General features: G+C 46.3%; 2 protein-coding genes across 10 annotated transcripts in view; one reads left to right on the top strand and one right to left on the bottom strand.

The window, feature by feature from the left end:
* Positions 1 to 17194, bottom strand: part of TEDC1 (tubulin epsilon and delta complex 1) — a 90639-nt gene that overhangs the window by 42242 nt on the left and 31203 nt on the right. The window contains exon 13 of one of the 9 annotated variants that reach the window (XM_078857256.1): positions 13907 to 14046. The exons of the other annotated variants lie outside the window; for them this stretch is intronic. The gene's annotated coding sequence lies outside the window, so the exon portion shown is untranslated. Of the gene's footprint in view, positions 1 to 13906; positions 14047 to 17194 lie in introns of those variants that run through there. 9 annotated transcript variants of the gene reach the window in all.
* On the top strand, positions 708 to 16245 carry LOC144932800 (sorbitol dehydrogenase-like). Its single transcript, XM_078857261.1, has 9 exons — positions 708 to 1186; positions 4583 to 4616; positions 4996 to 5160; positions 6636 to 6795; positions 10910 to 11028; positions 11355 to 11420; positions 11746 to 11942; positions 13814 to 13935; positions 14571 to 16245. The coding sequence occupies exons 1-9, from the start codon at positions 965 to 967 to the stop codon at positions 14734 to 14736; spliced, it is 1251 nt and encodes a 416-aa protein (XP_078713387.1). The 5' UTR covers positions 708 to 964; the 3' UTR covers positions 14737 to 16245.

The following is a 17194-nucleotide window of genomic DNA, read 5'->3' as shown; positions in this document are numbered from 1 at the left end:
AGCGGTTTAGGGCTTAACCACCCAGAGGTTTGCGCGCATATTCATACCGCCGTTTTCATTAGCGCTAGCCTTTGTGTAAAACGAGCGCCTGTAGCGGCGCGCGTGATTTCGCGCGTGCGTGGGAAATACGTGCCTGCAGAGGCGCGCGCGTGCACGCCACTGCGTTCGCTTTTGTGGTGGTGTACGTGGACGTGTGCGAGATAACCCTGGGTGGTGGTGAGCCAGCCAATAAGCTCTGTCCCTCTGAGAGGGCGTTGGCGCGGGGGGGGGGGGCGATCACTCGATTGGCGGGAGCCCGGCGAGAGGCGGCCGACGAGGAGGAATGGGGAGGAGTGGAGGGGGTGGACGTCGCGCCCCGCCCGCTCACAGGGAGCGGGGAGGCGGGCGTCGGCCCCCACATTTTTTTTTATAATGTGATTTACAGTAAAAGTAATTGTAGCGTGAAAGAATTGACGTCACATCAAAATGCGCAACTTTAAATAAATATAAACAACACATTCTACTTAATTAAATATACGTTTTAATAAATGTTTTCTCCTACAACATCAGAGTGCAGCGCCACATTAAATACGCACGACAATGACAATAGTTTAAAGCGATTCGAAGCATGTTTTCTTTTTGGGGGTGGGGGGGCACAGCTTTGTAACGTCATATTTGAGGGGGGGGTCTGACTTTTTGTGACGCCGTGTGTCATTTATGGACGGCCCCTTAAGTCTTTTGGATGATATTGCAAATGTCGAACGAAAATCGAGCTTCAAACGTGGAATATCCCAGTTGTAATTGGTGAACGCATCATCCAGTGAACTTATGTATATTGAAGCTCTTTTTCACAGATGTACAGTAGGATGTTGTGTAACGGGAGGCTGGCACGGTGTAAGTAAACACGGTTTAATGAAAAACTCATAAACGCTGACACAAGTTAAAACTAAGGGGCTTGTTGACAAAACGACCTTTGCCACGGGGGATGGGGAAAGAGGAAGGGAGGATCTTTCAAGCACTCCCTATAGGGAACCCACAAAACTGCATTTCCCAAACTCGTGTCCCCTGCAGGATAGCAGTAGCATCAACACCACGGACACTCACGCTCCCCTTGCCAACAACACCGTCTCCATTTCCAACCATCCACGAGATGGCTGCTCTCAACAACACCTCGGTCGTCGTGTACGCGGCCAAAGACCTCCGGCTGGTGAGTAACCGGCCGTAGCGAGGGTTGGTAAGAAACTCGAGCACGGGGAGACTCTCAGATCCCCCGCCGGCTTGCTGAGGCTGCTCGCCCTGCCGGTTTCGCGCCGCCTGCACCGGTAGAGTGAGCCAGGCCGGCCCGGGGAGGGAGGTTCCGGGGGGTTTGAAGTTGATGGGCAGCGGTGGTGTAAGTTTGGTTGATGCTGAACCACGGCTGCGTAGGCTGGGCCGTGCGGGGTGAGTTGTGTTTTTGAGCTCTGTGTATTGCCGCGTTGCACGTTCATGCGATCAGCTGATGTAAACGATGCGGCTGTAGACTGTAAGTACTGTCACTCTCAGTGCATTCTAATCCCACGAAAGATGCGTGCACAGGGATACCCCAACAGTTTATGTAAATGTCAACTGGACTGATTCTCTTTGTGCGAGTCGCTCCCATTGCTTGTCTGTCTTGGTCACCGTGTGTTTATCTATGTACTGTATACTGTATATATATTTTCTGTGTATGTCTCTCTTACTCGTATCTGTCTCCGTGTCTCTCTTACTCGTATCTGTCTCCGTGTCTCTCTTCATATAGAGTAATCTCGTTTCTCTCTCCATGCCTCCCGTCTATCTGCGTCTCACTCTCTCTCCCCATATATCCGTCTTGTCTACACGTATCTGTGTTTCACTCGCATCGTCTCAGTGTCTCCCGCTCCACAGTCTCTTGTTTCTCCTCGCGTCTTCCGCGACTGTCTCTCGGGACGCCCTACTGACTATTATGTACTGAGTATGCAGGGCGGCAGTATTTGTTGTCACAGTTTCGGAGCACGGGCCAAAAATGTCAAGCGGCCAGCAACAAACAGCACGAGTAATAATGTGCAAGCGTTGACACGTCTCTGTGAGCAAAGCTTGGGAGAAATAAATGATGGGGGGGAATTCCAGAGTGGAGCAGTGTGAGGGAACAAGCAGAGAGAGAGAAACGTGTTTGTGACCTGCAGTGTGATTAGTGGGTGAGTGAGTCGGTGAATGGTTGAGTGGGTGAGTGAATCTTAAAGAGATTTGTATAGCGCTTTAACCAAGGAATTAATAATTGTACATATGAATATAATGGTCGAGATGAGGTGAATGAAAGAGATGCGAGGAAGCAATGGGGGCAAATCTGTGATGCGTGAATTCGGTAAAAGTTAAATTGATGGCAGTAAATGATGATGAATGATTATTTGGTTCTTTCGGTAAAGTCACGTATAAAGATAAAGTAATACATTAAATACTAGCATACGACGTTTCGATTGCAACACAAGCAATCATCATCAGGTATAAATTAAATAGGAACACAAATCTAGTATACTTAGAAATGTAATGTAATACAACAGAGAGTCGGATAACATAACAGTCAACACCCTATCTGGTTGATTACGTTCTTCCTGAGAATGCTAAATTTGAGAGAGAGATTAAACACAGAACCAGAAACATAGACAGACATATCTCTGTGATATCTGTCTGCTTATATGTCTGTCTATGTTTCTGGTTCTGTGTTTTATCTCTCTCTCAAATTTAGCATTCTCAGGAAGAACATAATCAACCAGATAGGGTGTTGACTGTTGTTATCCGACTCTCTGTTGTATTACATTGCATTTCTAAGTATACTAGATTTGTGTTCCTATTTAATTTATACCTGATGATGACTGCTTGTGTTGCAATCGAAACGTCGTATGCTAGTATTTAATTTAATGTATTATTTTATCATTATACGTGACTTTACCGAAATAACCAAATAATAATTCCTGCAGTCACGAAAGCTCCAAATTAAGTTTGATGATGAATGAATTGAATGAATGGGGAATGAGTAAAAGCCATATGAGAAGATGAAGAGGAAAAATAATGAATGATGGGTCTGGTGGTTGAACATGGCATGGATAAGTCCAATCAGTCTAAACTAAACTTTATTTGTTACCAGGTAAGGCCAAAGTGATAGCTCAACGAAGATGGCTTATCACGTGTAAATTTCGAGCAGCCGAATACTCCAAACGCGTGATGTTGATTCTAAATGTGGATGGAAAAACCAGAGGACCCGGATAAATATCCACGCAACCATGGGGAGAGAGACACGCAAACTCCAAATATACAGCAGGCGTTCGGGTCGGGGTTGAACTCCATGACCTGTGTCAGCCACTGTGTCAGCACGGTGTAGACTGTGTCCTCAACATGCGGGGTGGAGGAATCAAGGAGTGACTTTCATGAGAAACCGTAACAATGATAGAAGAGGAAGAAGAGTGTTAAGGAGGTGAATGACCACTGGTGAATGAGTATGCACATTCAAGTACACATAACACTGTGTAACACAAAAAAAATGTTAGTGGTAGGGTTATTTCCAAAAGCAAAGTGTGTGGGGAATAATAGCCACTTTCTATACTTTTTAGGCATAAGCAATAAATAAAAATAACACTTAGTACCCAGGAACAAAAAATGGTGTTACATAGTGATATAATAATCATCATTGCTCAACAAAGTACTCAATAGACAGAACCGGGGTGAATGTAGCCGAGTTTGAGTTGGCACAGACCAGGAGTAGTCATACTGGTAGAATCCCCCACAGGGGATTATCGTGTCCGTCCGTCGTGCAGGGAGGGGGTGGGAGGGGCTGGGTGGGGAGGGTGGGGCTGGGTGGGGAGGGGAGGGTGGGGAGGGGCTGGGTGGAGAGGGTGGGGAGGGGCTGGGTGGGGAGGGTGGGGAGGGCTGGGTGAGGAGGGTGGGGCTGGGTGGGGGGTGGGAGGGTGGGGCTGGGTGGGGAGGGGCTGGTCACCCCGTGGTGCCCTTATAAAACTCAACGTTTAACCTACTCACGCCAGCTTGTGCCTGCCCTCACAGTCGGCCATATTTGCGGAATACACCACGCCGCCGTTAACCCTGGCCATTGACCGAGCAACCCAACGTTCCTACCAGCTCCCTCAGCAGGAATGTGTTTATGTTTGCGTTGATGGATTGTTCCAGTCAACCGAGTGGGCTAGATTAATGACTTATTACAACCATTTAAGCTTCACACAGCACCCAGTATTTTATGCGTGGTGCAAACATCATTAACAGTTACTGAAGAACGGAATTGTGGCCCTCTTGTCTTAGATCACCATGAATTCAATTCGAGAAAATGTGACCCAACTAATAGGCAAGCATTGAGACAGAGACAACTGTCGGCTGGTTTCATCCTTAACAGGACTAATCAGTGCAAGAGTCGGCATGCATGATTTAACACGTTTTTTTTCCTGCCTGCACTGTTGTTTTCTATTTATGATGGGGTTTTCTCATCGGGTACAGAATTGAATAGTGGTTAGAGCATAGCCACAGGCTTGTGAGCATTTTACAATCTGGCTGCGTTCATCACCGCTGCAGTTACACTCTCCCTTCCTTGACTCTGCGTACGCAGGTGAACCGGGAAATGCCTGTGCCGGGCCCCAACGGTAAGAGCCGAACCGCAACCATGAAACCACCCATTCGTCCAGCAGTGGAAAAAGTAGAGAGGTATCTAGGGAATGATCCTTTCCCCGCCATCTCGGTGATTCCTTGATATGTCAAAGGCATACATCTGAATGGTAGCGCCATCTTGTGTTGCCTCCGAAACGTGATTTTTATTTAATTAAAATTTTATTTTTATTAATTTTTCATTTACATTTTTTACCTACGTGATTTTACCGAAAAAACCTAAGAATATGAATCCTTGCAGTCACGAAAGCTTGAAATCTAGAATTACAGGGGGATCTTTGTCTTTGTGGTGGTGGTGATAGTAAAAGTGAAGGTGTGGGTGTGTCTGCACCTTTGTGCCATGTGACCCCCCAACAGAGGTGCTGCTCAAGATGCACTCGGTGGGCATCTGCGGCTCGGACGTGCACTACTGGCAGCACGGCCGCATTGGAGACTTTGTGCTTCGAGAGCCAATGGTGCTGGGCCACGAGGCGGCTGGCACCGTGTGCGCCGTGGGGGCCAGCGTCACCCACCTCGTTCCTGGTCTGCGGCACGGACGCGCCCACACCGCGCACAGCGCACTATCAGCACGATCGTGACGCGCGCGAGACTCCTTGTGATAGAACGTATGCGGAGCGTGTTATGTGAACGCGACACATGATGGGAACATTTGCCTGGCCCACGCAACTTGCGCGAGATGCAAAAGTATAGCGGCAAATGTGTGACGACGTGACAAGCACGAGATTCGCGGCACACCTTGAGGAAAACACGCGATGCGCGCCCAACATATGGATACGCTTACGTTATGCTTATATTATTCCTGCAGCGGCTTTTGGCTAACCATTGAACGAAGACGGTCACTGCATCGCACGTTTTCATATCCGATTCTGCGGCCATCTTGAACGCTTCCGATATTAGGAAGCCACTGGAGCTATGACCTTTTAAATCTTTGAACTACTTTTTGTGCATTAGTTGTTGTCCTTCCCATGCACCTTGGGCATAAGCATGGTTGGCCACATACAGTACAAAAGAAGTTCTACATGCATTCGTCATGTTTACAATATACATAACATGCAGGAGTCATACAGAGAGTAAATTAAATGCTCAAGACATGCTCAAGATGCCCACAAGACTCGCGGTGTGGGTGAAAAAAACGGGCGACGCACTCGCCGCACACAACGTGCTCACAGCTCGTGACATTTATGGAGCTCGAATGCACAACACGCAAAAATACACGCAAAACACGCACAAAACACGCCAACGGTTCAGAGATATTCTTACAAAATGCTCACAATGGGCCCAGCGCACGTGACACAAGATGCATTCGTAACAAGGTTGCCACACAATTGTAATGAATCATTGTCGGGAATCATAGTTAGGCTAGGAGTTGCTGTGTGACTTGACCCTGCATCATCCATCGCCTGCTCTGAACGTCATTTGTCCACGTGTCCATCCGTGTGCGCATGTCTATGTGCACGTGTGCGTGTGTCCATGGAGAGCAGGATTGCGGTCGTTAGCGTACGGCGCTACAAACCTGGCCACCTGAGTTTGATTACCGCTTATGGCCAACATCGGTGTTGAATATCTGCACTAGTCTTGAGCTTCCCCGAAGTCAACGGAGCTTTAAATGGGTGCCTGGTGTGGTATGTAAACATCAACACTCGGGAGGCAAAAACGGCTGTGCGTGGTACTGGCCACCCCTTCATGGGAGCGGTAGTGTAGTTGTTAGCATGCTACGAACCCGGCAACCCGAGTTCGATTCTCCTTCATGGCAAACATCAGTGAGGATTATTTGAACTGGTCCTGGGCCTCCCCTAAGTTGACTCGGCTTCAATTGAGTACCTGGTGCGATGTGTAAACATCGTCACTCGGGAGACAAAGGCGGACAGGCGTGGTGCTGGCCACCCACCCCCTCGAGTGCCGTGCTGGCCTTCATAGGTGCTCGCTCATAGCACTTGCCCCAAAAAGTCTGTTAAGGCTATACAGGGGATTGTTGCCTTTGTCACGCTTGTGCCCAGGGGACCGGGTGGCCATTGAGCCTGGCGTGCCGCGCGAGAACGATGAATTCTGCAAAAACGGCCGCTACAACCTCTCCCCGAGCATCTTCTTCTGCGCGACGCCTCCCGACCACGGCAGCCTGTGTCGCTACTACACGCACAGTGCCAGCTTCTGCTACAAGTGAGCGCTCCCAGCGTTCAGCAGAGTCGGAGTCGTTCACCCCCACGCCCCCCCCCCCCGCCTTCCCAGTGGCTCCAATGATTGTTATAATTTGGGCCAGTGGTTGGATCTGAGATGTACAGCCTTTTTTGAAATACGTAATCAACCAGGCTATGCGTTAATTGTGTGTTGACCGACTCTCTGTGTTGCATTACATCACATTTCGATATTTTGCAAGGTTATTTAATTTTAGTGTGCCTTTCTCCTAATTTTCAAGCTTGCGTGCCGTGCCACGTCGTCATCTTACTTGCGCAGCAGCAACACGTTGCCGTCCACTCATTGATATGCTAATTTTCTCTGCCCCCTCCCTCTCTCCGTCCCCGCCCCCCCCTCTCTATATTTAAGGGACCGTCACAGAAACGACCCCTCTCTCTGTGCCGATATGTGTCCTCTCTCTGTGTCCTTGTGATGTCTGTCTGCTTGTATGTCTGTCTATAGTTTTCTAGTTAGATTTTTGTTGCTATTTCTTTTATGCCTGATGATGATTGCTTGTGTTGCAATCGAAACGTCGCTATTATTTTAATTTATTATTTTATCTTTAGACGTGACTTAACCGAAAGAACCAAAGAATAATTCCTGCAGTCACGAAAGCTCCAAAATTAAGATTGAACCACTTCTACGGGGACGTTTTAAGCTTATCGTTTTTCTCTCTCTGGCTATTTGTTCTCTCTGCCTGTGTCCTCTCTTAGGGATTTTTCACACTTAAATTCTAACTTAGCAATCTTTGAAATACGTAATCAACCAGGCTATGCGTTAATTGTGTGTTGACCGACTCTCTGTGTTGCATTACATCACATTTCGATATTTTGCGAGGTTATTTAATTTTAGTGTGCCTTTCTCCTAATTTTCAAGCTTGCGTGCCGTGCCACGTCGTCATCTTACTTGCGCAGCAGCAACACGTTGCCGTCCACTCATTGATATGCTAATTTTCTCTGCCCCCTCCCTCTCTCCGTCCCCGCCCCCCCCCTCTCTATATTTAAGGGACCGTCACAGAAACGACCCCTCTCTCTGTGCCGATATGTGTCCTCTCTCTGTGTCCTTGTGATGTCTTTCTGCTTGTATGTCTGTCTATAGTTTTCTAGTTAGATTTTTGTTGCTATTTCTTTTATGCCTGATGATGATTGCTTGTGTTGCAATCGAAACGTCGCTATTATTTTAATTCATTATTTTATCTTTAGACGTGACTTAACCGAAAGAACCAAAGAATCATTCCTGCAGTCACGAAAGCTCCAAAATTAAGATTGAACCACTTCTACGGGGAAGTTTGAAGCTTATCTTTTTTCTCTCTCTGGCTATTTGTTCTCTCTGCCTGTGTCCTCTCTTTGGGATTTTTCACACTTAAATTCTAACTTAGCAATCTTTGAAATACGTAATCAACCAGGCTATGCGTTAATTGTGTGTTGACCGACTCTCTGTGTTGCATTACATCACATTTCGATATTTTGCGAGGTTATTTAATTTTAGTGTGCCTTTCTCCTAATTTTCAAGCTTGCGTGCCGTGCCACGTCGTCATCTTACTTGCGCAGCAGCAACACGTTGCCGTCCACTCATTGATATGCTAATTTTCTCTGCCCCCTCCCTCTCTCCGTCCCCGCCCCCCCTCTCTATATTTAAGGGACCGTCACAGAAACGACCCCTCTCTCTGTGCCGATATGTGTCCTCTCTCTGTGTCCTTGTGATGTCTTTCTGCTTGTATGTCTGTCTATAGTTTTCTAGTTAGATTTTTGTTGCTATTTCTTTTATGCCTGATGATGATTGCTTGTGTTGCAATCGAAACGTCGCTATTATTTTAATTTATTATTTTATCTTTAGACGTGACTTAACCGAAAGAACCAAAGAATCATTCCTGCAGTCACGAAAGCTCCAAAATTAAGATTGAACCACTTCTACGGGGAAGTTTTAAGCTTATCTTTTTTCTCTCTCTGGCTATTTGTTCTCTCTGCCTGTGTCCTCTCTTTGGGATTTTTCACACTTAAATTCTAACTTAGCAATCTTTGAAATACGTAATCAACCAGGCTATGCGTTAATTGTGTGTTGACCGACTCTCTGTGTTGCATTACATCACATTTCGATATTTTACGAGGTTATTTAATTTTAGTGTGCCTTTCTCCTAATTTTCAAGCTTGCGTGCCGTGCCACGTCGTCATCTTACTTGCGCAGCAGAAACACGTTGCCGTCCACTCATTGATATGCTAATTTTCTCTGCCCCCTCCCTCTCTCCGTCCCCGCCCCCCCCCTCTCTATATTTAAGGGACCGTCACAGAAACGACCCCTCTCTCTGTGCCGATATGTGTCCTCTCTCTGTGTCCTCTCTCTGTGTCCTTGTGATGTCTGTCTGCTTGTATGTCTGTCTATAGTTTTCTAGTTAGATTTTTGTTGCTATTTCTTTTATGCCTGATGATTGCTTGTGTTGCAATCGAAACGTCGCTATTATTTTAATTTATTATTTTATCTTTAGACGTGACTTAACAGAAAGAACCAAAGAATCATTCCTGCAGTCACGAAAGCTCCAAAATTAAGATTGAACCACTTCTACGGGGAAGTTTTAAGCTTATCTTTTTTCTCTCTCTGGCTATTTGTTCTCTCTGCCTGTGTCCTCTCTTTGGGATTTTTCACACTTAAATTCTAACTTAGCAATCTTTGAAATACGTAATCAACCAGGCTATGCGTTAATTGTGTGTTGACCGACTCTGTGTTGCATTACATCACATTTCGATATTTTGCGAGGTTATTTAATTTTAGTGTGCCTTTCTCCTAATTTTCAAGCTTGCGTGCCGTGCCACGTCGTCATCTTACTTGCGCAGCAGCAACACGTTTCCGTCCACTCATTGATATGCTAATTTTCTCTGCCCCCTCCCTCTCTCCGTCCCCGCCCCCCCCTCTCTATATTTAAGGGACCGTCACAGAAACGACCCCTCTCTCTGTGCCGATATGTGTCCTCTCTCTGTGTCCTTGTGATGTCTGTCTGCTTGTATGTCTGTCTATAGTTTTCTAGTTAGATTTTTGTTGCTATTTCTTTTATGCCTGATGATTGCTTGTGTTGCAATCGAAACGTCGCTATTATTTTAATTTATTATTTTATCTTTAGACGTGACTTAACCGAAAGAACCAAAGAATAACAGAGAGTCAAATATGGGGCTTACGAATTAATAAAAAGAAAACAAAGGTTATGAAGGTCAGCCGAACTACAAGCGAAATAACAATCAAGCTTGGCAGCGAAAAATTGGAACAAGTACACCGATTTAAATACCTTGGTGTAATCATTGACGATCAGTTGAACCATGAAGTCGAAATCAAGAGCAGAATTGAACAAGCAAGGCAAGCATTTATTAAATGGAAAACACTCCTTGCAGACCGCAACTTGAGTACATCACTGAAACGGCGCACACTGAAATGCTACATCTGGTCAATTTTGCTGTACGGAGTAGAGACGTGGACATTGACAACAACAGCAACAAAAAGGCTCGAAGCTTTCGAGATGTGGCTGTATCGAAGAATGCTGAAAATCCCATGGACAGCCAAAACCACCAATACACAAGTTCTGCAAGATATGGGCACTGACAGGCAACTGCTGAAGACCATCATTAGCAGGAAGTGTTACTACCTAGGCCACATTGCCCGAAACGACCACAAATACCAGCTATTAAAGCAAATCCTGGAAGGAAAAATCGAAGGGAAAAAACGACCAGGACAGCCAAAAACGACATGGCTCAGTAACATCAAAACATGGCTACAATTAACAACAGCACAAACTCTACACGCCGTGCTAGACCGGGACCAATATCATCGTGAAGTCGCACACGCCATTAGGCAGCACTAAAGAAGAAGTGCTGGTTGGAACTGTTATGTGTCACTGTTTCTTTGAGCTTATATCACAGCACATTGCGACACTGCAGAGCGTCTAATTGTGACAATGCATGAGGAGGCTTGAGAATGAATGCACCTCGTAGAGAGACGGAGACAGAAGGAGAGAGAAGTCCTGTGCCTGGACTAGATTACGGAGGAGGGTGGTTGGCGGAGGGGTGTCGGGGCGTTCACCAGTAACCATGGCGACGGCGGTGCTGGTCCGGTGCAGGCTTCCTGACAACGTGAGCTATGAGGAGGGGGCCCTCATTGAGCCGCTCTCCGTGGGCATCCACGCGTGCCGCCGCGCCGGCGTCTCACTGGGCAGCTACGTCTTCATCTGTGGGGCAGGTGGGCTACCCCTTACCACCTGACCGCACTTCACCTGGTATCACCTCACCTGCTTACTACTCATCTGGTGACTGGTTGCTCATCTGACCATGCCTCATCTGGACAATAACTCCCCCTGGTCTCATCTGGTTACTACTCACCTGGTTTATCACCTTATCTGACCACACCTCATCTGGTTACTGACCTAACCTTATCACACCTCACCTGACCTTGCACGAACTCACCTCACGCAGTCTGAATGAGGGTACTGTGGAATCAGTATTATTTATTCGAAACATTGTGGAGACGTCGGGAGTGATGTCACCTCTTTGATCCACATTTCTCAGGTCCCATCGGGCTCGTGTGCCTCCTCGTGGCCAAAGCGATGGGGGCGGCAAAGGTGGTCATCACAGGTACATGGCTTCATCATCATAATCGTAATAGCCACCATCATCACTTTGACCATCATCATACTTTCCACTGTCATAATTGTCATCTTCATCACTATCATTGTCATCACTTCTTACCATCATAGCAATCACCATCATTAAGTCATCAATTATCACTACGACTACTGTCGTCACCACCACAGGTATTATGTAACGACCCACACGGCAGCCCGTGGCCTCCCCTAAAGGGCTTTACCGCAGTTTGCGATCCGCTGCGTTGAGAAGTTCGTGCGTACGTATGTTGAAATTCTTCGGCACGTATGTGGGTAACCGCACTTCGTTTTTGCAGACCTATCGAGCGAGCGTCTGGCGAAGGCGCGGGAGCTGGGAGCCGACTTCGTCCTCCATTCGGGGGCGGGCAGCGAGGCCTCCTTGGGCGGCCCGCAGGACATGGCGCGTCGCATCGCCGAGTGCCTAGGCGGTGCGCCACCTGAGATCTCCATCGAGTGCACGGGCGCTGAGGCGTGCGTGCAGGCCAGCATCTACGTGAGTTCGCCCGCACGTCCGCTGTGATCAACCGGGAGGTAACCTGTACGAGCCGATTAACACTGCAGGGAATTTAATATATAAATTTTAATTAACGACGAGTTATATTCAGAATATTTTTGATTGCTATTGTTGTAGTAGTATTGTATTTTTCTTCCGATTTATATTTTGTTGCTGTAATTTAATGATTTGATTCGCTTGTAATTTTGGTCACCCAAGTAACTTTTTCAAATAAGACTATCCTGGCCTCCTGAGTCCTCACCCTTGGTTAAACAACACAAACTTAAACTTGTAACTGCATCTAACAATGCTGTGCAACCCGCGAACATGGAGGTGCATATATATTAACCCTTTCCTATTCTGATGACGAATGTATGTGTATATCATCAATTTTTTTCTTCCAATTTCCGTTCCGGTTACGTACGTTTACGTCATCGGAACGGAATGGATTCGAAACGGAATGGATTCGGAACAGAATAGGAAGTAAAAGGCCATGCGTGAGGGCGTGTGACACAGTTTGGCGCCGTTGTTGTCTCTGCAGTTGTCTGCATTGAATAGAGTACAATGCATTTAAAAAGAGCTGCACTACGCCTCTCTAAGTAAAATTAATGCTAACCGCTTGCGTGTTCCGAGATGCAGTGGTGAGCGGGATACCCACCCTGCAACTTTCAGATGTCTCGGAACGGGAAAGGACTAAGATGTTTTCAGCCACTTCAATTAAAAAGCCTGGTCTATGGTCACCATCAAAAGCAATGAGTGAATGTGACCGACTGATAGGCACAACCGAATTCACAACTTCCCTGTCTTACTCGTGTCTGGACGTCTCTTCTCGGCACTTGGCTGACAACCACGTAGCCCCGCAGCCGCCTACATAACATCCCGGCTTGCATGGTGGTCGCCCATCCAAACTATCTAGGCTCAACCCTGCTTAGCTCCCAAGATCTGATAAGATTGTGTGCATTCTGGGAGATTTGGTCTTAGGCTTGCCATTATTATAGTAGACAATTATAATACCGATTTCTTTCCATTGACAGAATGATTTTGCATATATGGTTGACCAATTGACGTGAAATCTACAAAGCATATATGATCTAATTATATTGTATACTGTACATACATGAACAAAAGCTTTGATGCAAAACTTTTTTGCCAATTCTTTTAAAAAGTGCTTCATGAATACGGTAGTTGAATGCATCAACTATTAGATGTTTGATTGGTATCTAATTTAATGAGTAATGAAACGGTGGAGTAAAATGTGGTCATGACAATATATTAACCGGAATTTCTGGGAAAGTCACTCCACAACCCATGATCCAGCGTCCTCTCCCCTCCGGCATGCTGGCACGTGAACATACAACCCAGCGGCATCCTTTCCCATTCTCAACACATTTGTTTCAAAGAATGCTTTTCCAATACATGTGTATGTGTGTACCTAGCATGGCACAAGTCCCGTAGTGATATCACCACCACTTAGTGGTTAACGACAGTTATTGTACGTTTGTGTGCATGTATGCAAGTGTGGGGAGCAGTAATGCAGTGCTTGGCATGCTGTGTTACGAACCTATTGACATGAGTTCGATTCCTGCTCAAGCCCAACAAGTGATGATAATCTGAGCCGTTTCTGAGCCTCCCCTAGGCCGACTCAGGCTCAAATGAGTACCTGGTGCAGTGTGTAAACATCGCAACTGGGGAGACAAAGGCGGCCGGGCATGGTGCTGGCCACCCATCTCCTTGTGTACCATGCCAGCCTTCATAGGTGCTCCCTAACAGTACTTGTTAAGGCTGTTGAGGTATCTTTGTTTTGTGTGTGCATGTACGCGTATGTGTGTGTGCATGTACGCGTATGTATGTGTGTGCGCGTGCCACGCCAGGCAACGCGCTCCGGGGGAGTCCTGGTGCTGGTGGGTATGGGCCCCACGTCCATCACCCTGCCCATCCTCAACGCCGCCGTGCGGGAGGTCGACATCCGTGGCGTCTTCCGCTACTGCAACACGTGAGCCCGCAGCGGTGGCGGAGACGGCGGTGCCGGTGTGCGGCTGCTCACCAGAGCCCTGAACCCTGATTCGTTCTCGTTGGCAGCGTCATTCCTCTGCTGACTCGTCCGCTAGTTAACAAGTGGGAGCAACACCAACAGTGTCAAATGATAGAATTTCGTTCCAGGGGGTGGCAGTAAAATGATGATAATTTAGTGGAGTTTGGGGAAGTCATCCCAGCGCAGGTGTGAGAACGATAGCCATAGAACAGCTGCAATTCTGATAGCTACATGTATGATTGCAAGAACTACAGAATAGGTGTGAGACCTATAACCACAGCACATGTGTGCTGTGATCATAGGGTGTTTAGAGTATTTAAAGTATTTGGCTGCAATAAATATCCACATGATTAGCCACTTCGTTGAGCTATCATTTGTGATAGCCAGGTCGCTTATGAAAAATAGCTTTATAGCTCAATGGGCCTTACCTGGTAAAATAAAAAAAAAATTGGTGTGAGACTTATAACCACAGCACAGGTTAGACCAGTAAACACAACACGGGTGCGAACCCAGTAAACGCAGCTCGGGTGAAAATCGAGCAGGATGGGCACAGGTGAGACCCCTGAAACGACTTCGTCTCTGGTGCGGCGTTGCAGGTGGCCGACGGCGATCGCCATGTTGGCGTCGCGGCACGTGGATGTGCAGCCGCTCGTCACGCACCGCTTCCCGCTCTCCTCGGCGCTCGAGGCGTTCGAGGTAACACGGCGAGGGGAGGGCATCAAAGTCATGATCAAGTGCGACCCCGACGACGAGCAGCCCTAATCGCAGGTCTCCCCATGCACCTCATCGTCACTCATGCCACCCCGTTGTCAAGCCACATCGTCACATTACCTTTCATATCCCCTCATTGTCATATCACCTCCTGTTGTTGTATGTGTTTGTCTTCTAGATGTGGCATGAATGTTGTGGATTGTCAAAAAAACACAAACTCATTGTTCAGAAAGTGTACTTTTGTCCAGAGGCAGATTAAATGGACGATGGAGTGAGTTAGCACAATTAACGTGTGGCCATCTGTGCGAAGATGATAGAACAAATAATTATCAAAGTTGGACTGTAAAGTGTTCCGATGAAACTCGCAAGTCATCGCTTATTGCGTGTTCACACTAATGCATTAGAAGAGCACGGTTCTACCATTGAGGAACAGTTTTTGCACAATGTGGAAGTGAGCCCATTCTGACAGGGAATGCGTGCCGTTATAACGAAGTTTCTGATTGGTCAACAACAAGCTTCTCTCTTGATCTGTGCAGCTGAGCAGTGTGATACAGTAATGCGGCCGTGCACCCTTCGTTATTTGTCCCGCCATCTCACTGTGTGCATACATCGTATCTCGCCACAATGTATCATGACATTATGTATGGGGAACTTGTTTTCACTTAAGGCGTTTTTGTTGAATACGGAACTTCAAGGGGAACGCATCTACCGCATTAAACAAGGACTTACTGCATGTGGGTTATCGAGTGTTTTCGAGACAACCCTCAAATTGGAATGCTCACAGAACACTGCTGTAACATCACCCCACTTTGAAGAACAATATCTGAAAGATGATACCCGCAGAGCTACTTCTGAGGTCCCTTCAGTTGTCTTTTACCCATGATATGTGGTGCATTTTCTCACACGCCCTACGAATTTTTTGCTGTGGGAGGAAACCAGAGAAACTGGGGAAACCCCATGCAGAACAGGAGGGAGAGAATGCAAACGCTACAAGAGGAAAGGCACCTGACTTGGGAATGGAACGCAGGCACCTCTGGCTGCGTGGCACTAGTGGTACCACTGCACTGCCAGAAGTAACACGGGCATCACTACCAAATGTGTATCACAAAGGAGAAGTTGTTTTGTCAGGAGAGCATCGGTGCTAATCAGAATCAGAAGCTATTTGTTTTATACTCGAGCAATCCGATGAGCTATAAAGCTCTTTTCCACAGATGTCCAGTGGGGGCAGGTCAGAATGTTACAACAACATAATACAAAAACACGATAGTAGTGCAAATTATAGGCAAAGTAAACAAATCACTTAAAAATATATACAAAAAAACTAAACTTATTTTAATCTCACGGAGCCATTAGCTTATTTTTCAGAAGCGACCTGGCCACAATTTATAGCTCAATGAAGTGGCTTATCACGTGGAAGTTCACAGCAGCAAAATAATTGAAACGTGTGCTTCTAAATGTGGAGGGAAAAATCGACGCGATTGAGGTAACAGCATTGGCTGAGTGCCTCTTCTGCTGCTGCTCGAGCCTCTACACATGGCGGGATCCTCCTCCGTGTTGGCGTTCCTGTTCCTTCTCATTGGTTCAACAGAACGTCAAGATTCCCCGTCTCCTCAAGAGTGGACCCGCAGATGTTATAGGAAGACACAAGCCACAACATTCAAAAGCTCCTCTTGCACAGATACATACACCAGGGCTTGTATGTCATAGATGCTGTTTGACACAAGTTTTAAAATTAGTAAGGCATGCCGTCATAGTGCGTGTTATGCTCGTGATATCACAGTGCCATTAAGTTTCAAAGTCGTGTCTCAAAGCCAAGGATGTGCAGCCTATTGCCCAAGAGCCGCTCGTTTTATTTAAGTTGTGTCCATAACAGACCAAAGCGTTGGAGTTGCTGTGATTGACAGATGAGTGTAATTAACCTCCGTGTTAATGCAACTTAAGCAAAGTGCACAGACTAATTCAACTGAGGTAATTAACACAGGAAATGTAATTATTACTCTAAAATACCAAACTGGCTATCGCGTTTGTGAAAATGTCTAATTGTGAAGAAAAAAGTCCTCATTTATTTTATATCCTTAAATACAGTTGTATGTACAGTCTCCTGAAGATCGATTACAAAATCATGTCAAGCGTCAAATGTAAAAAAAAATATTCGTGACATTTCTATTTAATAAAAAGCAATCGCAAAGCATTGCATTATAAAATTGTATTTTCCAAATGAGCCACACACAACAACCCAAAACAAATATGTGCAATGATTATTTTCATATCGATCAAATAACATTGTAATAAACTGCCAAATAATCTGTTCATCTGTTCCATTTTACAAACCAAAAATTCAGTCACAGCAGAGCATTAGTGATCAAGTGATGATGTTTAAAAAAAACAGCCATTATTGTAGATACCTGTGCATGGCACTCAAACAAACCATACGATTGCGAGAAAAACCATGCGATAATAAATACAATGTTTAACTTGGCACATGTGGCCTCCATCTACATGCTGCACT

This window comes from Lampetra fluviatilis, chromosome 5 (assembly GCF_964198595.1).
Source record: "Lampetra fluviatilis chromosome 5, kcLamFluv1.1, whole genome shotgun sequence".
Taxonomy (NCBI): Eukaryota; Metazoa; Chordata; class Hyperoartia; order Petromyzontiformes; family Petromyzontidae; genus Lampetra; species Lampetra fluviatilis.
This window is presented reverse-complemented; position numbering and strand designations above follow the sequence as displayed.